Source organism: Phascolarctos cinereus, unplaced genomic scaffold (assembly GCF_003287225.1).
Source record: "Phascolarctos cinereus isolate Bilbo 61053 unplaced genomic scaffold, phaCin_HiC Scaffold_1;HRSCAF=81, whole genome shotgun sequence".
In the NCBI taxonomy this organism is placed as follows: Eukaryota; Metazoa; Chordata; class Mammalia; order Diprotodontia; family Phascolarctidae; genus Phascolarctos; species Phascolarctos cinereus.
The window spans coordinates 98,277,283-98,304,940 of NW_027555514.1; the positions used below are offsets into that span (position 1 = coordinate 98,277,283).

General features: G+C 37.9%; 1 protein-coding gene across 4 annotated transcripts in view; it reads left to right on the forward strand.

Moving 5' to 3' along the window:
- TPK1 (thiamin pyrophosphokinase 1) overlaps nucleotides 1–27,658 on the forward strand; it is a 475,657-nt gene that overhangs the window by 154,323 nt on the left and 293,676 nt on the right. For all 4 annotated transcript variants that reach the window (XM_020998083.2, XM_020998084.2, XM_020998085.2 and 1 more), the window contains one exon: nucleotides 23,165–23,234. In XM_020998083.2, coding sequence (XP_020853742.1) covers nucleotides 23,165–23,234 — 70 coding nt within the window. The remainder of the gene's footprint in view (nucleotides 1–23,164; nucleotides 23,235–27,658) is intronic.

Below are 27,658 nucleotides of genomic sequence, written 5' to 3' on the forward strand. Positions count from 1 at the left end.
TCTTTCTTTCTTTCTTTCTTTCTTTCTTTCTTTCTTTCTTTCTTTCTTTCTTTCTTTCTTTCTTTCTTTCTTTCTTTCTTTCTTTCCTTCTTTCCTTCCTTCTTTCTTTCTTTCTTTCCTTCTTTCCTTCTTTCCTTCTTTCTTTCCTTCTTTCCTTCCTTCTTTCCTTCCTTCTTTCTTTCTTTCTTTCTTTCTTTCTTTCTTTCTTTCTTTCTTTCTTTCTTTCTTTCTTTCTTTCTTTCTTTCTTTCTTTCTTTCCTTCTTTCTCTCTCTCTCCCTTTCTCCCTTTCTCCCTTTCTCTCTCTCTCTCTCTCTCTCTCTCTCTCTCTCTCTCTCTCTCTCTCTCTCTCTCTCTCTCTCTCTCTTTCAGCTGTTCACAGCTCAACATGAAGCATTGTAAAGCGTGACAGGGTAGGTGCCAGGGCTGCAATATTAAAGCACATCAAGATGTTGAGAACTAATTTTTAGCCAAGAGAAGTTTTGGTAGGCAGACAGGGCATTCAGAAAACAGTAGCAAAAGTACAAGACATCAAACAGGTGAAAGTAATACTTTTTTATAGATGGTAAATTGATGTTTGTGTAGGTTGAGGCATATAAATGACTTTTCCTTTTGTCCTTTATGATAGATTGACTGCTCAGGTTAGAAAAGGTAGATGGTCAATTAGCTTTCCAAAGCTATCCATCTCAGGCACAAAAATCTGCAATCAAACTATTAGGATCTGGAAGGATTTTAGAGATTCTCTAATCCATGCTTTTGTCCCCTGCTCTTCAAATTTCTGGGGGTAAAAAATAGACAACGGAAGCTTAGAGAGCGAAGTGATTTGCCTGTAATCACACAGCTAGTTAGTGAAATCCCAGACTACAGTTAAATTCTCCTTTGCAGTTCTATATTTCCAACAATATGACATCTCAACCTCATAGGATTAAGAGTATAAAATTAAAACTACCATTATCATTAGGATAATTCCTAATGCTGTATGATGAGTGATTCTTCCTAACTCCTGAATTTAATATTTGTCAGTGTTTGTGATTAGGCTTTTCTAAAAACAAATAACAAAATTAAAGATTCTGTTTTTCATACTCTAGACCTGTCAGTAGGTATTTAAAAAACAAACATTTTTTCTAGCGCTGTCAACATATTGATTGATGGAGATATAACCTGATTATTTGCTCATCTCTTTATATAAAAGAAGATAAATGAAAGCTTAGTGTCTTGTTACAAAGCATACAATTATGATTGACTTTCAGTTTTGAGATCAGCAGCAATGCGTCTCTCATTGAATCCTTCCAGATCCTGGCTCCACTAATTTCTCAATGGAGGACAAAGAAACAGAATGATTAGTACCATACAGACAGTAGTGCAAAAGAAAGAAAGTGGCTTATGCTGAAACAAATTAAAATTATGTTGGCCCAAATTATTAGCTTTATTTTTATTGAACAATAGTTATCCACCAACAAAATTATGGTGTGGGACAGTTTTACCCATTTTATTCTTTCATTTTTTCTGTTCCTTTTTTTTTTTAAACCTATCTGACCCCTACTCTATAACTCCATCATTATCCCTCTCACCCCTTCTAAATGTGAGTATTCCCCAAGGTTCTATCATTGACCTTCTAATCTCTTTATACTTTCTTGGTAAACTGGTCAGCTTTTATTGTCTTTTTCTAGATGACTCATTTATCTATAAATCCAGCTATAAATGTCCCCCAAGTTTCTGTTCTATCTATTGGACATTTCAGACTGGGTGTCCCAGAGACATTTCAAACTCAGTATGGCACCCCACTTCAGTCTATCTTCGAATCAGTTGCCAAAGACATCTTCCTGTAGTCTGACCATGTCACTCCCTCTATTCAGTAAACTTCAGCTGTTCCTTCTTCACCTCTAGGATCGAATATAAAAATCATCTGTTTAGCTTTTAAAGTCCTTCATAGTCTGGTCTTTTACTAATATTTTTTTCTAATTTTCTTACATGTTACTTCCATTCTCATACTTTACAGTCAGGAAAATGTTTAAGAATTGGCTGGGGCAGGGTTGCATGGGGGAAGTATATGCTTTTTAGGTTAATTTGCATTACTGACTTTTTCTTCGTCACTTTTTTACATTTCAAAATTTAAAAACAACAAAAAAAATCAAGCCCTGATATTCAGCATTTACTGATTTCTGAGGTGTACAGATTTATAGTGACCCTGCCATTCTAGTGATGGTTGCCTCCTTGCTGTTCCTCAAGCACAAATTTTGTTGACTCAGTGAGTGCGTTTTCATTGGCTGTCCCCCATACCTAGAAACTTTCTTCTTACCTTTACTTTTTGGCTTCCCTAGCTTCTTTCAAGTCTCAGCTTAAAACCCATCATCATCAAGATTTCCCCATCTCTCTCAATGCTAGTGCCTTTCTTCCTGAAATACCTATAGTTTATACTGTATATGTGTTGCGTGCATATAGTTGTTTTCATGTTGTATCTTCCTTTGGAATGTGAGCTACTTAAAGGACTCCTATGTTTGTCTGTCTTTGCTTTTTAAGTATATAGCACAATGTCTGGCATGAATTAGGTGCCTAATTTATGCTTGCTGATTGATTGAACTCATTTTTCTCTTTAACTGTCCATGCTTCCCTATTTTGTTTGGACACTACCATCCTTCCAGGCTTCCACATTTGTAATGTCAACGTTACTCTTGACTCCTCATTCTCACTCGCATCATTTATCTAACTTTCTGCCAATCATGTCATTTCTATCTCCACAGCGTTTTTCATATGTGATCCTGTCTCTCTAGTGACACAGCTACCACTTAGCCCAAAGCCTCATCACCTATTGTCCAGATTATTGCAGTTGCCTTAAGTTTTCCTCCTTTCCACTCCATATTATACAGTGCTGTCCAAACTTCTTGAGATTAAGGACTGTCTTTTGTCTTTCTGTGTAGCCATTTAGTACAGTGTCTGTCCCATAGTAACCCCTTACTAAATATTTATTGCCTGCCTGACTTAGATTACTTAAATACAGACATGACATTGTCACTTCATTATTCATCTAATGCCAGCGGCTCTATATTGTCTCTAACATCAAGTATAAACTCCTCTGTTTGCTTTCAAAGCCCTTCACATCTTAACCCCAACCTTTCTTTTCATTTGCGTGGAGATTATTCTCTCTCCTGCAACCTGTGAACCAGTTAAACAGGTCTTCTATCTAGTCTTCACAGGACATCTCATTCCCTATCTCCAATCCTTTGTATTAGAGTTCTTCCAAACCCTGAAATCACCCCCTCTTCACCCTGGCCCATAGAATCTATCTTCCTTCACAGCACTGCTCTGGCACCATAATGCCTTTCTGAATTTCTCTAAATCCTAGTACCCTCCTTCAAAACTACCTGTGTTTAATGACATTTTAATGTTGATGCTGTATACTTTTATATATGTGGTTGTTTTCTCCCTTCTTGAGCTTCTCATGAGGAGGGTTGATTTTATTATATTTATCTGTATATTCATATATATGAATTTATTATATGTATGAATTAACAAATATTTATCTGCATATATAAATGCTATATATCCATAGCATCTGTCACAGATTCACTTGATATATACTTAATTGATCGATTGAATCCTGTGATACAGCAGCATTTGTCAGAATTGTTCAGCTACTTACCCAGGTTTCGGTTTGTTTTTTTTTCCCCTAACAGTTTTTAAAGGCAAGTTATATGGGGCAATAAAAAAGCTTTGCTTCACAAGTTGCATGTCCAAGGTGAGATTTCTCTACTGAGCTTATCCATAGACACCCTAGAGATCAGTGAGGAGGATCAGTCAGTGTTAGCAGGGGCAGGAAGGGTCTCTTCTGACAGTAGGGCTAGATAACTGTTTCCAAGGAACACCACCTAACCAATAACTTGTCCAGAGATTTGCATAGATTGACTAGGAAAAGGAACAGTCATGGTGGTTAATGTAAGCGAAATAAAGTGTTCCAGTTATGGGCCTGAAGGGCATAGCAAATTTAACCTAGAAAAGTAAGTATGTAATGTAAGTAAGAGAAAAATCACGGAAATGTAATATCAAATGTTCAATTGAGTTGTCACAGAATGTGGGCATTGTATGGGTTCATTATGCCCTGTATGGTGTATCCCTGGTGACCCCATGTGGCAGTCCACACTGTTAGAGGTAAAGGAGGAAGGAGGAACCTTGATCTACCTTGAAACGTTTAGGATGATAGCCTTCTTTCCCCTTCCATAGGAAAGGAATAATGTTATTCAGTTGTTTCAGTTGTGTACATTCTTTGTGACCTCTTTTGGGGTTTTCTTGGATGCCCACTTTCTTTCATTCCTTCATTCCTTCATTCATTCCTTCATTCCTTCATTTAATTATTTATTTATGAGGCAGTTGGAGATAGGTGACTTGCCCAGAGTCACACAGTGAGTATTATGTGTCTGAGGTGGGATTTGAACTCGGGTCTTCCTGACTCCAGGGCTGGTGCTGTGTCCACCGCACCACCTAGTTGCCCCTTTGGGGTTTTCTTGGGAAATATCCTAGAGTAGTTTGCCATTTCCTTTTAGACCTCATTTTGCAGATGAGGAAACTGAGGCAAATAAGGTTAAATGACTTGCCCAGAGTTCCAAAACTAGTGTGAGGTCAGATTTGAACACAGGTCTTCATGACTCCAGGCCATGCATTCTATCCACTATGCCACTTAGCTGCCCCAGGCAAGGAATATTTTCGAAAGCAGTACTAGCAAAGCTCAGTTAAATGTCTTGTTAGCTGCATGAAGACCTTGCCACCACAGTCCCTGACCCTGTAAAACTGTTCAGTATCAGAAGCAGATATGATTTTATTGGTGGAAATGATATTAAAGAGGTTGCATTTCCTTCTGCTTTGTCATTGGGGCTTTTCCCTCTGATTGTCATCTGAATCCTCCTATATATGTTGCCTACATGTGATGTGAGCTTCTTGAAGTAAGACCTATCTTTTCAGGTCTCTCTCTCCCCACTTAACATAGTAAGCACTTAATAATTCCTTTTCTTTCATTCATTCATTCCCTTACTCACTGTCACTGTCTAAAAATGACTCCAGCTTCAGGAAGTGTCTTTGCTATCTCCAGGTAAGAATGGCCAAGAAATTAGGCATAACAGTTAATAGAGATTTCTCCCCAAACAAACTCAGGTGTACAGTATTTCCCCAAAGATAGGGCTGGCAGCTAAGTGCAAGTATTTGGAAACCAGGACAAATCCCCTACCCTCAAACCGCTACTGCCCTCCCCCCCCCCCCATTCCCCCCTCTGATATTTGTCGTTTGGCAGCTACTTAATAAAATGGGCACTATGTTTGTTGGCATAAAGGCTTTTATTGCTTTGGGGTAAGTTGATCCATCACAGATGGGATATGACATTCAGCTTCTTGCTTTTGTTTTTCTGTGCTGCCAACTGTTAGCATGTTAGATATGTGCTGTTTGGGCTTTTTAGAACTCCAGGGTTTAGGGTTAGGGCTCTGTAAAGGTTATTGAAGGTGAATAAGTTTGGCAGTCTTGTCATACTTCTCCAAGCCATCCTTTCTGCCCTGCCTTGACCTACACACAGCATTTAGCAAGACGCAATAAGAGCCAGGAAACTTTCTTCCTTGTACTATTGTGTGAACTGTGAGGTAGTAAAAGAGTCAATGGATTCTTCTTGGCTGATTTTTTTTTTAATTTGATGTCTCCGAGGTACAGGCTTTCTAAGAGGTCTTTAAAGGGTTGTCTCGGTTCTAGCTTTTGAGGCTCCTAGCACTTGGAAGAACTAGGTGGTTCAGTGGTTACAGTGCCTGGCCTAGAGTCAGGAAGATTTGTCAAGTCTGGTCTCAAGACACTTACAAGCTGTGTGATCCTGGGCAAGTTACTTAACCTTGATTGCCTCAGTTTCCTCATCTGTAAACCAAGCTGGAGAAGCAGTGGAAAACCATTTCACTATCTTTGCCAAGAAAAGCCCAAATGGGGTCAAAAAGGGGCAGGTGCAACTTAAAATCGACTGAATAACATGACTGAAATGACTGAAGAACAACAACAAAGGAATAATAAGAGGGAGTAAGCATGAAAACCAGCAAAATAAGGCTCACAGAAAGTGATGTATAATTTGACCTTTTTCAAAATGTGGCAAAACATTTTTTTCTATATGGTGCTAATTAATATAAAGTTCTCTTGAGTCTACAGTTTCCAATTTTTGTAAAATTGGGGCACTGGATAATTTAATCTCCAATATTCTTTCCACTTCTATACTCTAATCCCATCATGTGCCCTTTGTGCGGTGTTTCAGTTCAAACTGTATGGTGAGATCATTCAATTGTTCTTGTCATATAGCTAAATGGTAATATTTCCTTACTGACTTCTTCATCTGAGGCCCCTCTTATGGTTGAGGCTCAGTCCAAATGCCCCTCCTGCCTGTCTCTCTCTCTTTCACCTCAGTGCCTCTGGCAGGGTAGTTGATACCTAGACCATTTTCTGTGCTCCTGGCCTGACTAAAACATTTCAAAAATTTTGCCTGGGGTGTGTGTGTGTGTGTGTGTGTGTGTGTGTGTGTGGTGTGTGTGTATAAAAAAGATTTCTTTTTGGTTTATGTGCTCTTTCTTATTAATAATTGCCTATAAATATACTAGGAATAAGATACTTCATCTTATATTCTGAAAGGGTTTTCTAAATAGCAATTCATTATGCCTTTCGATACTCCTGTGAGGCAAGTAATTTGTTCTTATCCCTATTTCAGATAGTTTAGAATTAAATGAAATGTTTGAAATGAAAGTGTGTGTGTGTTTTTTAAAACATATTATTTTGTCTATAGTGTGGAAAGCTTGGATATTACTTAACAGTGTCATGGCATAGTTACATTCTGGGAGTTGTGATTGGAGCCAACACTTAGCCAATCTTGTCTTGGCCTCTGTCTCACGTTGTCCAGTGAATGCCAAAATTCAGTAACTGAGGACACATAACCAAAGCTTGAACTTTTCCTTGGGTATTCAGATAAGGCAAGGGAGTGAACTTCTGATTTCATTGGAACTCCCTCTATAAATCTAGGTTAACATCTTTTCTGTAACTTTCTGTAAGTATTGGAGAGTTGCCTAGAGCAGCACTATCAAACAGCCAGTCCCCAATATTCTCTGGGATCCCCATCCAAACCAGATTAAAAATGTGATTGGGAAATATTTAACAAAATAAATAGAAATACAACAGAACATAGATAATGTTAATTTGTGGTTTTCTGGGTCAATATGTGGCCCACAAGGATCTTTGTGTATGATGTAGTGCCCCCCTCATCTTTCTTTTGAGATTGACATTGCTGGCCTTGGGCAGTAATCAGTGAAGCTGGACTTGACTGTCACAGAGTCAAGAGGTCTTCCTGGCATCACATGCAGAAGTTCATGACTGTAAGCTGTACTCCCTGTCTTCCATAACATTGATTCTTGAATTCCAAGAACACCCTTGGTCCCAGTAGAAAAAAATCCTGCTATCTTGATAATATAAGAAATCATGGCTTAGGAAACCATATGTTTGACAGAAAAATTATGCAATGTAGCAATACTGCCCTGCTTTCTCTACCATTCTCTAACTTTCAACTGAGAATATGAGCAAGGACCTTTTATGAATTGATACTGCTTTCCTGCCTATGCCTTTACTTTTTTCTGCAATGGGATTTCTGTTTGTACCAACAGAGCTCAGCTCTTCCTCTTGACATAAACGTAAACTCACTTTCATGTTCTGACTTTGGTTCCCTCATTTGCAATCACCACCCAACCTAGTACTGTCTTTTGGAACTAGAGTTCTTAACTTTTTTGTGTGCCATGGGCCTATTTGGTGATCTATCATAGTTTATAGATCCCTTTTCAGAATAATAAAATATATGGGATTATGAAGAAAACCAATTATATTGAATTGAAAATGTATCTATCTGTGTGTGTGTGTGTGTGTGTGTGTGTGTGTGTGTGTGTACACAGACACAAACAGGCACATATATGTGTATTTTTATTTAGGGGATTTGTTCTGTGATGTTTGGATTCAGTCAATGGGCTGCACTTAAGGGCTGCAGGTTCCCCACCCCTTCTGTAGTCTGCAAATGAGAGACAGAAAATAAAAATCAAGCAGTTTTCTGCTGGAGATAGTAGGGGAGAAGATGAATAGCTTAAGTAAAATGTTGATCTTGACTTGGAAGAGCCACCTCTTTCTCAAAGACTGGAGTCAAGAAATGGGGGACAACATAGTGGAATTTTGTGTTGTATAGTAGAAAAGAAGGAGCTCATGGGGCATAATCTATTTTATCGAAAAAGTAGAAGATAGCTTCCTCTACTGAGAGGAACATTTTCAAAAACCCACTATGATTGAGGGGAGTATAAAAAGATCACGATGAGGTTTCATCATCCATTATCATCATCTTTACATCATCCCATTAGGTCATTTTACAGAAGAGGACAATGAGGCACAGGAAAGTCTAGTGATTTGTTCCAAAGATTACATAGCTAGAAAGTATATAAAAAAGAAGCCCAGCTAAGAACAGAACTAAAATTTCGGGGGAAACTACTGTAGCCATAAACTGGTATACAGCGAGCTAGGTCCTGGAATGATAAAAAAGCTGAAACTAAATTTGTGAAGTCTTTTGATATTAAGCTATTCTGAATCCCTGCAGTATGAGACTCTCCCTTGAGTACTGCTGGCTGGAAGTACCAACTGTTCAAGGTAAATTAGAAGTAAATCTTCTACTTAACCTTATAGAAAATGATAGAGAAGGAATAATTGAAAGTATTTAAGGATTAGTGTAAAAACCACATATTGTACCCATGTGTTTATTTCCTTAAATATTTTTTCAAGTGATGTATCTTTTTAATATGCTAGAGAGCAAAATATTTACTATTTCTGCTTAGGTATTATAATAGCTCTATTTATAGTTTAAAAACAATGCAAAGAAAGCATGTTAATTTCTATGTCATCAGTGGGAAGCTTGTCTATTCTGATCATGGAACTATATTCAATACATTCTTGGTGACTGGCTATCTTGGTAGCCTTAAAACAGTCTCTTGACCTGAAAACATAAACCTATAAAGTGACAGTGGTTGGACAGGACCATTACAAGTAGAAGATTCTCTCCTGTGAATAAGAGCACGCACATGAAAATAGTATAATTCATCTATGGTGTTTGTGGTAAAGTTGTTCCCCAGAACAGGGAATATATATAGTAGAGGTTGCTATTAGATAAGCCTAGAAAACTTGTACCTACTTGCAGGACTTTAATCTTGCTTGAGGAGTTTGAATTTAACTTAGTGGAAATAGTTAGCTATTGAAAGCAGAGTGGCATGGAAAGAGGTATGCATTTGTGAAATTCAGTCCAACAGTGTAAATGATAAATTACAGTGGGAAAGAATGTAGTGGGGAGGCCAGTTTTGGAAGCAACATACAGGTGAATGGTAACAAAGATTTCTGCTAGTGTGGTGGTAATGGGGACTGAGAGACAGGACAGATGTGAGAAATAATGAGAAAAGAGCCTCCACAAGACTTCACTGAATGTGAGAGGTGAGCCAGATTGATTTAGAAAAACTTACTCAAGATGGACAATCCACTTTCTGGAATGAAATAAGAATAAAGGCACAGGGATATCTTGTCTTGGTAATGGAAGTGTTCTTGAAAGGTGTGTGGGTTAATTTAATTTTATATGTAATAATGAAACAAGCTATTTAAAGTTAGCCTACTTTGGCAGACTTTTGAAAGCAGAATTTAAGTAGAGATCTGTCAGCCTCAACTTACCCAGGAAGGCACCCAGGGGCGCATTAGTTGGAAAAAAACCTATTTCAGGCGTATTTCAGTGATTCTGATTTGGTCAAATATGACTCTCAGTGATTCCCTGTTTTGAGGTTTGGAGCAACATGTATGTTGGATAGAGCTACGGACTCAGATTCCATTTCTTTCTCTACCGGTTTTGAACTAAATGTGACCATGGGCAAGTTACTTTCCCTCTCCAAAGTCTGATTTCATTATCTTTAAAATGGGGATAACAGGGGCAGCTAGGCGCTCAGTGGATAGAGCACCAGCCCTGAAATCAGGAGGACTGAGTACAAATCCGGCCTCAGACCAAACACTTGACACTTATTAGCTATGTGACCCTGGGCAAGTCACTTAACCCCAATTGCCTTAAAAATAAAAATAAAAAAAAGTAAACTTTTGGGGGCAGCTAGGTCATGCAGTAAATAGAGCTCTGGCCTTGAAATCAGGAGGACTTGAGTTCAAATCCAGCCCTAGACATTTAACACTTACTAGCTGTGTGACCTTGGGCAAGTCATTTAACCCCGATCACCTCACTAAAAAGCAAAAAACAAAACAAAAAAGCCATAAAATAAAATGAGATTAATAACTCTTGCTCTGACTCACAGGATTGTAAATTTAAATATTTATGTGAAAGTGCTACAAAGCCCTCTATAGTTTGTAAAGCAATGTGGTTTTTATGATTATAATTATGCTGTACTAGAATGTGTGATCACCTATGCTGATGCCTGGCTATGTGTGCTAACTGACAATAGCTTACTTGGTAAGGGTAGATTGCAAATAAGTAAACAGAAGGCCAGCCAGAAGAGGCACAGTGCTTAGATAGCCAAAGGAGCTCAGCTGTGAGGTAAGCCTAGACTGGCAATGGAGACTGGAGACCAGGTGATATATTGCTTCTTGTATATTTGGGAAGAGAATCTTGACTTGGACCAATAACAGCAATGATCTGGAGCTAGAAGGAGAAATAGTGAGTTCATCAGGAGCCAGGGCAAAAAGACTTGGGCCAGGAATGGACTCAACAGAGATATCTACCATCGAGTGATCTTAATAAGCCTTAATTCCCAAGGTGGGCAAAGCTGCCCTCTGAATTTGTCTTGTGTTCCTATTTTTATTTAATTGGGTACATTTTACACTCATTTTTCCTTGTCATCCATTCTATGGCAGTTTCTGTGAGATTTAAAAGCACTATCATGAGAATATGTTGAGGATTTACAGTGTGTAAACAGCTTGGGGGCAAGGGCTATCTTTTGCCTTTTTTATTTTTGTTTTTTCATATCCCCAGTGCTTGGCATGGTATCTGGCACATTTGTTGAGTCAGTTCAGTCTTTTCTGACTTCATGATCCCACTTGTGGCTTTCTTGAGAAAGATAATACAATGGTTTCTCATTTCCTTCTACAGCTTATTTTACAGATAAGGAAACTGAGGCAAACAGTGTTGAGCGACTTGCTCAGGGTCACACGGCTTGTAAGTGTCTGAGGCTGGATTTTAACTCATGAGGATGGATCTTCGTGATTCCAAGCACAGTACTCTATTCTTTGTGCCACCAGCTGCTGATCTGGCACATGGTAGCTGTTTAAATAAATTTTTATTAAATCGAATTGTAAGGGGCAAGAGATTATGCATTTATAACTGGACCAAACTTTCAAGGCCATCAAGTCTACTTGCTCATTTTACAGATGAGGTAAAATGGCATCAGAGCGTTTAAATGACTTGCTCATGGTTATACAGCTATTAAATGTCTAAGGTATGATTTGAACCTAGGTCTTTCGGATCACAGGTCCGATCCCTTATCCTTTCTGTTCTCAAGGTAATGGTCACACCCCAGTTCCAGCACAATATTTTAGATTTTTGTTTTCTTTCCTTGAGAGATATTTCCTTTCTGTCCATCTAAAGTCAGCACTTTTGATTGAGCAGTATAGTGCTAGTGTCTCCCTCCCTTCTATTACCTTTATTATAAATATAATGTATTAATGTTGTTATATACTTTTATATTTATGTATTGTTTCCCAAAATAGAATGTAAGGTCCTTGAAGATAGAATCTGTTTGACTTTTGTCTTTACCTCAATGTCCAACAAAATGCCTGTAATGTAGACTTTTAATCAAAGCATATTGATGAATTGATTATACTTAACACATTTAACAATTTTTTACTTTTTTGGGGAAGTTAATTGTTTAGCAAAAGATGGCAGTGACTTGAGGCGTGCTATTTACTTATCATTTAGATTTTTGAATCGGCCTTCTCAGTACTCACATATGTTTGTTGATGGGGGATAGAGGAGATGCATGGCAGATGGCAATGTTGAATTTAAAGGCATTTTATGAAGGAATTTTAATTATTAACAGTTTAAGGTCAGATAAATGCATATAATGGCTAACTTTCAATTGTTCAGAACCAGATGGAGATGGAGTTCCAAAGATAATTATGTTCATAATTAGTTTTCACTCTCCTTGAAATAACAATCCAGATTTCACACTAAAATAAAGGCTAGCAAACAGATTGTCACCCTTTCCTATAAATGTAGTCACTGCCTTCCTCTCCCCTATATGCCATTAGTGTGATGTTCCACAGAGAAGTGTCCAGGGAGCATCAGTATGAACAGTCCATAAGCTGCCAGTCATTTGAGACTCTCAGAAATTCCCTTAAGTCAAGAATAGTTAGGATTATCATATTTTAGACCTCACTACAGCATCAGTGATGAAATCGGTTGGCTGCAATGAGTTAGTTGTTACTGCTAATTGAGCGGCTGGATTGCTTGATCCACTGATATGAGTTTTATATGGTCTACACATTCCTGTTTGTTAGGCTTCTTAATCTCCTGACTTTCCTGCCTTCGTCAGTATTGTCATTTACAATAAAGGGAAAAACACCATCAGGCTATGACTCTTGGATGAAAAGCAAGTGACATTAAAAAAAAATACCTTTGAGAGAGCCTAGGAAATGTTTCATGGAAGCTTTTATTCCCCTCTGTTCAATATCTATAATAACAGTAGAAGCTAGTTGGTTTATATGCCTCAAAAAGTAAAACTAGTCTTGCCAAATGTCACCCTACAATGTGAGTGAGATTGTAACTGACTGTAGCAGAGGATGAAAGCTGATCATTAATTGGCAGCACTATTGAGGTCTTACCGCATTTTCGGGTCACTAAGGCTATCTTCAATACGTTCCTCCCTGACACTGAAAGGTATGGTAATATCTCCATTTTTAAAATCTGTTTTTGCTGTTTATCTTGTTGCTGTTTATCAACATGATATGTATGAAATGACTGTTTGACTATGGAAGTTACATCATTTTGACAAGTGTGCAAGATTTTTACTTTAGAAGCCAATGAAAATTTTACATTAAGAAGGATAGCAGTTGTTATAACTGCTATTCATTAGAGCCTGGGGCAGTTGAAATGATGACAGAGTGAATGGATCCTTGAGGCTGATGCATGAAAGTATAACCAAAAAAATCTAAGAATTCAGCATGAAAGTAGCCTTTGCTATAGTCCCTGCCATTGTGCTCAGTTCCATGACCAGCAAAGTATTTTATTCATTTTTAAAATTAGGTATGCCGCCGACCTTTTTATGCTGCATGCACAGTGGTCATTTTTCAAAATTTAATAGTCCTTAAAAAACCACCATTCTTGCTATATCCCACATAACATTTTGGAGACTATTTGCTTGACAGACTTTAGTTTTTAAATTCCTGTGTGGTTATACACATAAAGGATTTGAAATTGGTAAACACATTTCCTCTCCCCAATTTCAGTGTAATTTAATAGAGGGAAAACCAATATTTTATGCTGTCTTTTTTAAAAAAAAATTCAAAATTATTTTTAGCACAAGACTTCATGTTGAGGTTCAGAACACTAGAATCCCACAAGCATACTAATCCACCCTATTCAGTATGTTTTATGATGTCATCTTCCTCTGTTTTGTTTCATAATAGTTACTGCTGATGTTTGTAAGTTGATGTAAGTGCCCTTTTTTTTTTCATTTTGGGCCTATTGACCTTGTGAGGTAGCCATATTTTTTTTTTCAGATGAGGAAACTGTGGTCACATATCTAGTAAGTATCAGGAGTAGGATTTGAACTCAGGTCTTCATGACTTCTACTCCACCACTATGTCCAATATGTTTTTATAAGCAGCTTTGGATAGAATGAGCAAAAATGATGTTTCATAATGACTGTTTCAAGTCCTTTGTGACTTTTTTTTCTTTAAAGGACAAGTTAAAAATGTTAATGTGTTTAATTTTCTTGGTAGACTGTCTGGAATGTGTATCTATTTAAACTGAATTTTGATAATAATAGCACCTTAGAAGAAATGACTATGATCTGTAATATCCAGGCTTGGAATCTATGTATTTTGATGATATCTTTGATTTCACCAATATAGGGCTCACAGTGAGCCTTCCTCAATACAACTCTGCACTTTTTCTAAAATTTATTATCTTAGATAATTGCCTTTTGTTGGCACAGTTTCCTGGAAAAAAACAATTGCTTAGTAATAAACAGATGACCTGTGTATTACTCCTAGCTGTACCACTAATTAATAGTGTGAACAATTCCCTTTACTTCTTTGAGGCTTAGCTTCCTCATTCCCAAATTGAGGATGAAGCCAATCTTGCTGAACTCCTGGTATTCTTGTGCTCATCACTAAAAGTTTGTTTGCGAGCTGGAATACAGTGTGCAAATGGAAGCCTGCATAATTTGACTCCACCATAATCTTTCAAGCTACTCTGCTTCACGTACCGAATAAAATTTATCTCTGTCCCCAAAACGTTCCATATACTTTCCTACCTCTTTTCATTTGCTCATGTTATTCACTGTGCCTGGAATTTCCTCCCTCCCTCTCTACAATTATTTATATCTCACTCATACTCCAAAACCCCACTCAAAGGTCACTTCTTCCATAATTATATGAGGATCATTCCGAGATCCTTAGTTTAGATAATGACCTTTCTCTTCAGACCCCCTATGCCTCACAACTCTTTAGCATTCATATAGCATGACTCATACCTACGATGCAGTATTTTACGTGTGTTTATCTTACCTCAGTATTAGATTGTTAGCTTATCTAAACATATCCTATTCATCACCTAGCATACTTAACATAATACCATAGGCACTTAATAAATGCTTGTCAATGATTGATGGTCTTGGTCCTTATTTTTTTAGCAAGCAGTTTTATAGGGTTGGTGTTTATCCCTAGGGGAAACCTCAGAGCCACCCATATAAGAACTTGGTTAATATGCTTTCAAACTAGGTCAAATTAATACCTTGGGCCCTCTTATCATCCCCGTCTTCCAGTTCTTGGTAAAGATGACCACAGATTAGTGGGAATATCTGTGCTCTTTTAGGAATATAAAGAACATACAGGCTTTGACTCAAAAGGAGATATTCCAATTCACACAAAAATATAGTTAAAGAAAGAATCTTAGATATGGTAGGAATGGCCCCAGGTAGAGCATCTTAGCTTTAAAATTATGTAGAATTTCAGCCTTGTAATATATCTTTTTGTAGAGGATTGGGGCTGGTGGTGTGTGGAATTGGACTGTTCAGATCACCAGCATCAGACTTTTTCTCACTACTGGTTTGTATAGAGTGTTACTAAGTGGCAGCTGTGGTGGACACCCAATGTGTCAGACTGTTTCTAATCCTGTTGTACAGTGTCACCATTTGTTTCTTGGGGGCTAGTTCACAATTAAAGGCTATTTACATTATACCTAACACATGCTTTTTTGAGACTTAACGTATTTTTTATAATAGAGCTGCTTTTCTTATCAGCTATATATCTAACACACTGCTGACACAGACCTGGATGATTCTCAGATCAGGTATTCGGCGTAGCATTTTAGGTACAAAATTTTTCTGTGCATTTCAGCTTTTGATGTTCTTGAGCTCTTTGATTTTGGAATCTGGAGACAGACCAATCAATATGTGCCGTTATTTTTAATGGCATTATGTATTTATATATGATATGTAATTATACATTTATATATATCATATATATACATTATATAATACAATTTATATTATATATAGTGGCATTTGATCATATTTAAATATTGTAATTTTTCTTTGCTACTGGAAGCTTCTAGCATGTGGAAATGGGTTTTTTTTTTTCAAACTGTCTTAGAAATGTAGAAGTTGTCAACTCATTCTAGGGGCTCCAGTTACTTTTTTTTTTTGAGAGTCAGCCGTTAAGGTGTTTTTGTTTTACAATTATCTTAAGCCTTTTTTAGATGCAGCTGGAAGTTCTACACTTAATTTTCATTCCACTAAAAAGAGTGAACATATTCCTTCTGAGAAGTAGTAGTAGAAGCCCCAAAAAGCGCCCCAATTGTCACCTAACCTTAATTTAACCACTGTAACAAAAAAGAAACACAAAGGGAACAGATGTACACGCACACACACACACAGAACACCTTTGGCCTTTGCCTCAGCCTCGGGATACATATGTGCTGGATCCAGTTCTCTATCACCAACTGCTGCTCACCATGGACATGTCTTGAAGGTGGCTTAGGCAGATGCATATTACTTATGTCATGCAGTTGGCAGAGCTAGTAAAGACAGCATGGCAGAGTTTATCATCAGGAAACTTGCCTTTAATTTATTATCCAGGTATGGCAGAGTTTTGAAGCCAACAAACTGCCCATAAAGAAACCACAGTTGTTTGTGGTTTGATTATCATGGTTTGAATGTTTTATGCACAAGGGAAGTTAACTTAACCCTGGGGAGTTAAGCTGACTTGACAGGAGACCTTTTATGGATCAGCTTTTGTATTATGAGTAGCTCAAGCTTAACTGATACTCCCTGAGAGACTAATCAGGATGCGCTGGGACATAGACTAGTTGCTCATTTATTAATTAAAATCCTGTGTATCTCTTAACAACAAACAAAGAAACACTCCCTCCTGTGTATTGCTAAAAGGTGAGCCAGGTGGAGGAGTGGACAGGGAGATGGACTTGGAACCAGAACGTTCTGTGTTTAAATCCCATCTCAGAAACTTACTAGCTGTGTGATACCTGGCAATTTACTAGACTCTTCTATGCCTCATTGTCCTTATCTATAAAATGAGAACTTTGGACTTGAAGAGACTAGAATGTCCGTTCCAGCTATTAATCTATAATTCTCCGAACTAGAATCATTAGAGGTTAGAGCATAAGCCCAAATACTACTTTTTCAAAGTGCAGAAATGGAGGCACAGTGAGCTGAAGCGATTTGCTTATGGCGACTTGTTAGTGGCAGAGTTGGGATATGGGCTCCTGATTCCTAGGGCATTGATTCTGATTAAGCTATGACATGGTGAGAGGCCATGAACTTAGAATACCTCATTCATAAAAACCAAAGGGTCTTTATTTACTTTGGTCATTTCTTCTAACAGGAGAATAAATAGGCTATTTCAACCATTGTAAATCAGAGCATCATATCCTATCCTTAGAGCTGAAGAAGATCTCACAGGAAACCTAGTCCAGCCCTTTCATTTGAGGTGTTCAAGCTTGTGAAGGATACCTCAGGTGTTTGTGAACCCATGGGAGAGGACTGATAAGATGGGAGAGAACACATAGAACAGAGGTGTCAAAACCCCTGCAGCTATCTGTGGCCGAACATTGCAGAGTGCGGAGGGGACAAGATTAAAATGTAATGGGGTAGCATTTAACAAAATAAATACAAATATAATAAAACAAATAATATTACACTTTAAAACTAAGTTAATATGCCACCACGAGGATTCTTATGTTTGGATTATTTGGTCCTGTTTATGTTTGTTTTATACTATTGATTATTGAGCTTTGTTCTGAGCTAGGGGGAGGATGTGTGTGGAGAAGAAAACAAGTATTTATTTAGCACCTACTTACTATGTCCCTGGCACTGAGTACAGTGCCTTACAAATATTATTTCATTTGATCCTCAAGACAAATCTCTGGGTAGGGGTTATTATTATCCCCTTTTAAACATTGAGAAAACTGAGGCAGACAAAGTTATATTGATTTGCCCTGGGGTCATAATAACTATTAAATGACCTAGGGTAGATTTGAATTCTGGTAATTCAGACTAATGCTCTAATCGCTGTGATGCCTAGCTTCTTCTAGACCATTTCCTCTCTACTGAGAGGCAAGAAGTATCAGGGAATTCTCTTCACGTTTTTGGAGAGGCATAACTGCCATTGGGTGACTGTGCGTCAAGGATAAGGGAACAGTGTGAAAGTAAAGAGATTGATTAGTGAGCTAAGGAATCTACTGTCATTGCTAGCAAATTCATATTCCTGGCATTCAGGTTTGTATAACCTTTCGGGTTGTTTAGATTACACAGCCAATCAGCATCATTCTGCTGCAATTTAGGCTAGAGAAGTAAAGCATTTCCCAAGAGAGGGAGGTGTAGACAACAATGGGGAGAAAGAGGAGTATTTGGAATGTGAGTTACATGATTTATTATCAGAGTGAGAAAACGTCCCTTGTTGAAAGGCATGAGACAAGGGGAAAAGCCTAAGTTCTTTCAGAATTGTGAAAATAGACCTTTTAGACAAAGCTACAGAGTCTCTTATCCTAGAACAGCAAAATCGTTTTCGCAGCAGTGGATGAGACTGTCCACTTTACTATGTCCTTACAAAGCCTTTGGAGACTTTCTAATATTAGGTTGTCAGGGGTTGGGGCATTTCACCATTATTCATCAGTCAAGATGGAGCAAAATAATTGTGGTTCTTATTTTTTCCCCCACAGAATATGAATCTTGTGAAGTCATTATTGGTCAACAGAGTTCTTCAGTCTCTCAAAGTTGCTTTCATTTCTTTTGCTTTATTCTTTATATAAATTGTCTTCTTTCTGTTTATTTCAGCTGAATCATTTCATACAAATTTCCCAAGCTTTCTCTGAATATCACTCATCATTTTTTATTGCTCAATAACATCCCATTTCATTCATACGCCGCAAGTTGTTTGGTCATGCCCCAACTGATGAGCAACTACTTTGTTTCCAATCCTTTGCTACAAAAAAAAGTGTGAGTTGTATAACTTTTTCAAGAAGTTTGTGAGTGAAAAGAATCAGGTAAGGAAGATGGCAGCTGGATGGGCTAAAAGGACCAGTTCTTTTTGAGACGTGTGATAGGTGTTTTTATTGGTACATATGCAGAAACCAGTGGAAATTGATTAGAGATATGAGAAAGAAAGTGGATGATTTCCAGAACCAGGTCCAGAATGAAGCAGGGAGAGATGAGAAGTAGAAATTGATTTTATCAAGCAATAGATATCTACTAAGTTATGCAAAAGAAAGAAGAGAGAATAATGGACGATCCTGAGAAAGGTTGGAAAGTAGAAGGGAGTTGCAGGAACTCATGGATGTGCTTAATCCCAGTGAAGTAAAATTCTAAGTTTGTCTCTTGTCAGTGTTGGATGTTGCGTGAGAAGAGAGGAAAAGATCTGAACCAAATTCCTGAGGAGAATAAAATAGGAAGTGAATAAGAATCATTGGTTTAGAGCTGTAAGGTACCTAAGAAGTCATATTTTGTGTCCAAGAAATGAATGAAATCTGAGCCCCTCAGACTTCTAAATCTAACCCCATCTGTGGAATCTAATCCCTCTCATTTTGTTGTACCGAGAAATCAGCGAGTGAAACCCAGACGTAATTTAAAATGTGGATTTATTAGCGTGGGCTGCAAGGGGTGTGCACGTCCAAATCAAGCAGCCCCGATCAGGGGTCGAGCTAGGGTTTATATGGAAAAGAGCATGGGAAAGAAATGCCAGGAACACTGATGAGGTAATCCAAAGGTGCAGGTGTCTTTGGGGGCTATAGATGGGAAAGTGCAGGGAGTATACCAGACAGGGAGGGAGATGACAGAGGTACGGATCTTTGGAGTCAGGCAGGAGGAAGAGTCCTTAGGCTGGCCAAGGACACCCCTCTCCCTCTGTCTTGATGAGAGAATGCTCTGCAACAAGGGAAAGCTTTCTCACAAGACAGGAACTTACTAAGGAATTGTGAGGCTTCCAGAGATGTGATCTGAGGGCTGGGGCCTGAGCAGCCCAGCTTTGTGTAGCTGTACCAGGGAGAGAGATAAAGGTCATGCTGAGGCTCATGCATGAATAACTGCTAGGCACAGTGTCCTTGGGCTGGGGAGTGGTTGTCAGAGACAGTGTTTCTGAGACTAGGGAGAAATTGGGGCACAAGTACAAGCAGGAGCACCTGAGCACTCCATCATTACAGGTCAGAGATCACACAAACCAGACCTGGTGTCCTGGTCTCTGGTATAAACATAATTATCTAAAGCAATTATATTGCAAGCTTTCTTATCCATTTGCGTTGGGGGTATGGGCTGTGCTGAGGTATGCAAGAGTACATTTCACTATTGTTTAGATTTAGGAGGAAAGAGGTCTGGGGCAAGATTAAGCAGTAATTTCTGCTTTCCATGCCTTAAAGGGCCCTACTACCTAAAATGGTAAGATAATGTTCTGCATTACAATTTTATACATGTGGACACTGAGGTTCACTAAAGTTAAGTGACTTGGCCAAGGTTGCACTGCTAACAAGTGGCAGAACCTGGATTCAAATGCAGTTACACTGACTCCTTGACCATGTTTGTGTTGTAGCAGCATTAAGCCATTTTAATTATTACAGAGGAGACATTTCTTAGTATAGTAGGTAGAGAGTGACCTGCTCCACCTCTGACACATACAGTTTGTGGGTATTAACTATATCACTTACTGTTTCAGCAGCTGGGTGGGCCCTGTGGAGTGCCTGGCTTGGGAGTTCAAATCTGGTCTAAGACACTAATTATCTTCCTTACCCTGGGAAAATCACTTAACCCTGTTTCCCTCAGTTGCCTCATCTATAAAATGAGCTAGAGATGGAAATGGTAAATTTCCCCTCCAGCATTTTTGCCAAGAAAACCCCAAGTGGGGTCATGAAGTGTTGTACATGAAATCATAGGTCTAATCCCTGTCTATGCACTTGATGATTCCATAGCCAGGGTGATCCTCTGCCTTTTTCTCCCAGTGATAAATACCAGGTTACTTAGAAGAGGATATGAGAGGTCAAATGAATCCTCATCCTCACGGATGGTTTTGATTTATGAGGCCCAGAATCTCTTGTTTCAGTAGGAAAGTTTCCTTAAACTCTCTTTGTACATGGTTCTCCTGCTTAGCCTCATATTTAACCTTATTTCCTTCCCAATATGTATTCTTTGCTCTAGTCAAAGTAGTTATATCCCCTGCTTCAAGAATACACCCATGCCTTGCATGGTTCATGTCGTTCCCTTCTCCTGTAATGCCCTCATCCTTTCTTCTATCTTTCCGTCCAAGGCCATCAAGGCCTAATTCAGGCCCTACCTTCTATATCTACTACCAGTTGCTTTCCCTGCCTGATAATCTGGTAACACTTGTAATCTGTAATACACAGTTTAACATGTAATTAATTGTATGCTATTTTGTATTGTCCCCTAATAGTTTCTTAGCTCAACTAAATTATAAGTCGTGTAATTAGATTGCTAGAGGGTGGTCAGCTCTTTGGGTATTTTAGACTGAGGCTAATTGGATACCTGTGCTTGCGGGGCAGGGCGGGGGGAGGGGGGAGTCACCACAGCCCAAAATTTTGTCTTCACGGATACAGGTTCAGGAACTTGATTTTTTTAAATTGTCTTTCACCAGGGGATTATCATCTTCTGAAATACTGATACAGACTAGCCAGACTGAAAAATAACCAGACTCCATAGTTTAGGATGCTGCTTTGTTAATTTACTTTGATGCATAGATTCAGTGAATGGAATAAACATCTATTTTCCAGGGCTCTCCCTGGCTTCTCCCGCCTCTACCTTCCATCCCTATCCCCACTTCTTCTCACCATATCCAGGTACTTGAGAAATTGAATTAGTTATCAGCACATTATTTAAAATAGCTGAATAGAGAGAGTTAGGTGGCGCAGTGGGATAGAATGTTTGAGTTCACATTTGCCCTTAGAAACTCACTAGCTTTGTTACCCTGGGCAAGTCACTCTTAACCCTTTTCACTTCTGGCTTCCTCATCTGTTTGTTGTGAGGACAAAATGAAAAATAGCTCTAACTTATTTTGTAAACATTACAATTCTCTGTAAATATTATTTTTATTAACTCTAAGGAATGGTGAGGTAAGGTATTTTACACAGATGGTGATTAGAGTCTGAATTCTCCTTGTGTCATAATAGAGTCCATGTATCTTGTGGTAGAAATACTCTCTGCAGGTATGGTGGTATACTGTTATGGATAGTATTAAATAAACATGGAAATCCATCTCTTTCTAATATTTCTTTTTTCAGTCTTTGTCTGCCGTAATAACTTTAACTTTCATAATAACAGCATTGCTTCCTTAGGAGTACATTCACCATCCATTCATTTCATTCTTTCATTCAATACTGTTTTTTTTTTTAATGTGCCTGGCCCTGAGGTTACAGAGATGAAAATGAAGTAAAGGCTGCCCTGAAGGAGTTTACCTCATTATACATGTACAGGGGAAGAATGAAAAATACTTATACAGATAGGCAAGTCAGCTACTTGAGGGGGGGATGCAGGTGGTGATCCCAGGAGGGATCAAGATAGATGGTATGTAGGAGGTGGCCCTTGAACTGACCCTGGAAGGCATCAAGGACTTTTTAGAGGCAGAGATAATGAGAGAGTACATTCAAGGCATGAGCAACCCGTATCAGTACATTTATCAGGGAGATTCTATGTAGTGTGGAGGAAATACCAAATAAGTGAGTTTTGACTATATAACCTGATTTTATAGTCTACATTTTTTTTGTTTTGTTTTCATTTTTAGGCAACTGGGGTTAAGTGACTTGCCCAGGGTCACACAACTAGTAAGTGTCAAGTATTTGGTCTGAAGCCGTATTTGAACTCAGGTCCTCCAGACTTCAGGGCCAGTGCTTTATTCTCTGTGCGACCTAGCTGCCCTTATAGTCTACACTTTTAAGTCATAGTTTTCAGAAAGGATTTTAGGTAGGACATCTCAGACACTTTGAGATTTGAGACATACCAAAATTTTATTGCCTACATTTACAAATTGCCTGTCAAGGCTGATTATTTTCTGAGATGACTTCTACCGTCTGCTATTGTCAAGAATTATTTTTAGGTTCGTTTCAGAGAATAGCACTTTTTGATCCTTTCTCTTATATTTTTTGCCACCATATTTGAATGGTAACGCTATATGATATGATCTTTTGAAAAGGAAGGGAATTTCGAGATCATCAGTTTCAACCCTCTGATAAAGAGGGAAAAAAAAAAACAAACCACAACAAAAACCTAGGGCATCAGCTAGAGAGAACGGCAAATGGTGATTGCTCTTCTTTGATCATGTGGCTGGATGAAGTTTTATCCAAGGTAGTTGGGGAATATGTGTTTGTATATGTATTTTAATGCATGTTATTTTCAGTGATCCACTGTTGAATTAATATGTTTTCTTTATTTTAAGCTCTTCTAAAAGCCTGTGCTGATGGAGGTGCTAACCAATTGTATCATGTCACTGAAGGAGAGCGGGAGAGGTATGTGGACTTTTAGAGTATTCAGAATTTCATATGTCATTCAGTATTCTGGTCTTTTCTTATGTACCCCACTACCCTCCTTTGTCTGCTATGAGGAAATCAGCTCTCTCAAAAACATCATCAATAGAGAAATCTTGAGCATTGTGAAGAACTGAACTGGTCTGATCATTCTTATTCCTTTACTCTGTTCTATTCATCAGCTACCTGTAATAAAAAAGTTAATGTTTTCTTTTCCTGCCTTACCCTCATAAAACACAAGTGTTTTCATGCATTGATACTTTTAAAGATTATGCCCTAGCTCTCCATGAATTTTTGTACCAGGTTGGATATTGGACCAGATGACCTCTAAGGTCTGTTCCAATTCGAGATTTCTATGATTCCCTAAATTAGAACTCCAAATGGAGGTTTGAGATGTTATTAATGCAGTTAAAATGAATTTAAAAGGAACACATGTAAATGAAATACATATTTTGCTATTTGAAGATGTGACATTTTTATACTGCTGCTGAGGAAAGCCCAGTATAATTTACTTTGACTTAATTACTTCTGAGTTATGCACTCATATATCTTTTAGGGGATAAATAGTTCATCCCTTAATGATTTGCTGTATGTACTCTCTGGTTTCCTTAGTCTTTGCATGGTGTGGTATTTTTAGTTGAAAGAATTACAGGCTGTAAAAAGGATAGGAAGTGCTTTTAAATACAACTCGTTGCTAGCATATTTGTGGTCTAACCCTTGACATGCACACATTCATTTATATTCCAGTTGTAAGCTGACTTACTGTTAAGCGCAATTCCATTTCTACCATATTTGGTATTGGAGAAATGTTGCCATCTTCCAGAAGATAAAGCAGTTCAATGAAGAGTGAATCTCCATATATGTTGGCAAAATAGTATGACTGTATATAGGAGTGTTGGAGTGTGGATATTAGGATGCTCTGATGTGAACATTTTGTTTTCAGATTTAATAATTTTTTTTAATTTAGCATAAATTAAGCATTTGTCTAGATGTAGGTTGAATTTTAATTATGTGGGTTGTCAATTTAAAAAATTCAAATTCAATTTGTAGACTAAAATTACATGAATCAGAATGTTCAAATTTTGAGCTGGCTTTTGAGTGAAGTGAATAGTTGGTTAAAACATCATGTCGGAATTGAAATGTAACAAAAGAGTAAACTGAAGCAGATCTCTGTGCAGCATAATATTTATAATGAAGGGACATACCACTTGTCAATAAATAGGGCAGTAGATCACCTTCCTTTGTGCCAAAGACCCCGAACAAAAGGACGGTTCCTTTTATGTAGGTTTTGGAGAGCAAAGCACAAAGAAAAGAACAGGGCAGATGACATCATGGAATTAAGGCCAACATGATTGGTTATAAGAACTGAGGTGCAGGGAACAACATGATTGGTTGGAAATTTTGTAATGGGGACTAGCAAGGACTCTCCTTTTTGGTTCATGAGACTAGGAAGTGCTCATTGTTTGAGTCCAAGAGCAAGATAGCAGCCCAGACTTTTGGACTGCATCCTTGTAGAATTGTTTGGTGGAGTAAAGATATCAACTCCCTTTGTCTTGACACGAATTCCCTAAGGTTAGCAAAATTCCATAAGGCCAGAATAGATCAGTGATTAGCCAAAGAGCTTTATTTTTGAAATTAACCCTTTACAGGTCAGCTGAATTCTGAACTAAATTCAGAGACAAAAGAACCATAACTTAAGCAGTTATAGGACAAAATCAATTCCTGTGACTAGGCTCAACAAGAAAATGATACAGGATCAATCTTAATCTTCTCAGGATCTGGATTTTTGGATCACTGCTTAAAATATAGCAAAATAAGAGCTTTTGATGTTATAGAGTCCAGGGAGAGTTAAAAAAGAAAAAGCTAAATAGTTGATGGAATTTTGAGAATCTGATCGAGTAGTATTTAACACACACATACAATATCAGCAATAGTATAGGAAGAATTTAAAAGAAATGACCGGTAATTAACAGGACACAAAAGGAAGAAACAAGTAAAAAAACTCATGGCCTCAGATACATTTACACAAATGAATCCAAATATGGATAATAACCAAGTTGAACTAGAGATCTTAATGAAGATCTCAACTTTTAGATGTCATTGAAACTTGGTGTGATGGGACTTAGCAATCTTGGAGAGGATGCAGAATTGTTGCAGGAAATATAGAAACCTGAGGTTGACATCATGGTGGAAAATATGTGGATAAACAATAGTAGTCAAACAAAAGGGATGTATTCAGTGAAGTAAACTACAGACCAACTGGAAAGGAGGAAGAATTAGATTAGGAGTTTGACAATAGAATATAAGACTTTGAGATATGATATAATGCTGATGTGGGACTTAAATCATTACCTTTTAGAAATCTCTCTCTGTCTATATTTATCAAAAGTAAAACAGCTAATACATTCTTGTTTCGCCTTCATGATAATTTCATCCTTTAAAAGATGGAGGAAGTAGCACAGGAAGAACTACTGTCAGTTGGGGAATAGCTGAACATGTTGTGATATATGATTGAAATGGAATACTACTGTGCTATAAGAAAAGATGAAGTCAGTAATCTTAGAAAAACATGGAAAAACTTGCACAAAATAATGAACAGAGAAATGAACAGAACCAAGTGAACATTATATATTGTAACAGCAATATAACTTTTAGATTGGACCTGATTCTAACCAATATATAGTAAATAGTTACTGGAATAGAAATGATTGGAACCTTAGTGGGGTGTGACCATTCCATGTTAAAATTAGTGATGGGGGAAAGGAAAGCCAAGCATAAATAATCTGACATGTAACCTAAATTTTGTTTAGGGAAATGCTGGCAGGGGAAGTAATGCCAAAAGAGATGGAAACTTCTCAAGGATAAAGTTCTTCAGCAGATATCTAGTAAATGTAAATGTCTAAACAAATTGTTGTACATGAATGTAATGGAAAATTACTGTGCTATAAGAAATGATGAACATGATGAATATGGAGAATCATGGAGAAGACTTAAAGTGATGCAAAGTGAAGTAAGCAAAACCAGCAAAATAATTTACCCAGTGGCTACAACAATGTAAATGGAAAGAACAAGCACCAGCAAACAAAATTAAAAGATGCAAATTACATTAAACCGAGAACTGTCTATAGTTGGTTAAAACATCATGTTGGAATTGAAATTTAACAAAAGAGTAAACTGAGGCAGGTCTCTGAGCAGCATAATATTTATAAGCAGGGACATGCTACTTCTCAATAAATAGGGCAGTAAATTGCCTTCCTTTGTGCCAAAGACCCCGAACAAAAGGACAGTTCCCTTTATGTAGGTTTTAGAGAGTAAAAAACAAAGAAAAGAACAGGGCAGATGACATCATGGAATTAAGGCCAACATTAAGACACCTTCCACCCGTTTTACAGAGATGGGGGACCATGATGTTAAACACTGAATATATCATCAGACTTTTGGTGTATGTTGCCTTATTGTTATTCAACAGTGACAATTCCATCTTCTGTCCCAGGGACCTTTAACAGGCTGTTGTACCCTGTGCTTGAAATACTCTCCTTCTCCTCCTCTTTTAGATTCTTAAAATCCCTGGTTTCCTTTGAGGCTGTGTTCAGGTGCTGCACTAGAAGAGGCCTTTCAGTACTGCCCTAGTTATTATTCATCTTTTATTTTCAAAGACGACCAATGATATCATGGGGTGATGTCTTGACTCATGCATAAATTGGATTGAAGTGAGGTACAGTTGCACGAAGATGGATCAGCCTCACTCTCTCTTCCAGCACCATCAGTGTCAAAAGGCAGGACACTGAGCCTTGTGCATCTTTGATGTTTGACCAAGCTGTATGCACTCCATAGCAACTGCTTCAGCTGTCTTTGTGGCTGTCGGAACAAACTGTTCTTTTCCACACATTCCTTTCCCAAGGAAGTCTTCATATGCTTGGAGTAGATATCTGCCTATCTCACTTGAGGCCTTTGAGGATTGATGCCTCCCAAGTTACTCCCCCAGTTACCAGTGTAGTGTTGCCCCTTGAAAGATTTCTTGTTTTGATTTTCCATATTTTCCATTTATTTGTACATTGTTAACTCCCTGCCAGTTATGATTATCAGTAAAATGTAAGCTTCTTGAAAGCAGAGACTCTTTGCTTTGTTGTTGTTTGCTTTATTTGTTGTTTTTGTATTCCCAGTACCTAGCACAAAGTCTTGCAAATATTAGGTAATGAATGGTTGGCTTTATTGAATCTCTTTTGATTTTTCTGTTTCATCTCTTCCCTTAGGGATTCTTCTGCCTGTATTTTCTCTAAGACCTAATGCTGGGCCTTCTAAATTAGTTAGGGCATAGAAACACAGGTGCATATCATTGTGAAAAATGTTTACACATTTATGGAAAGGCGTGTTGAGGCCAGTTGGCTCATTTAGTTGGAAGGTAG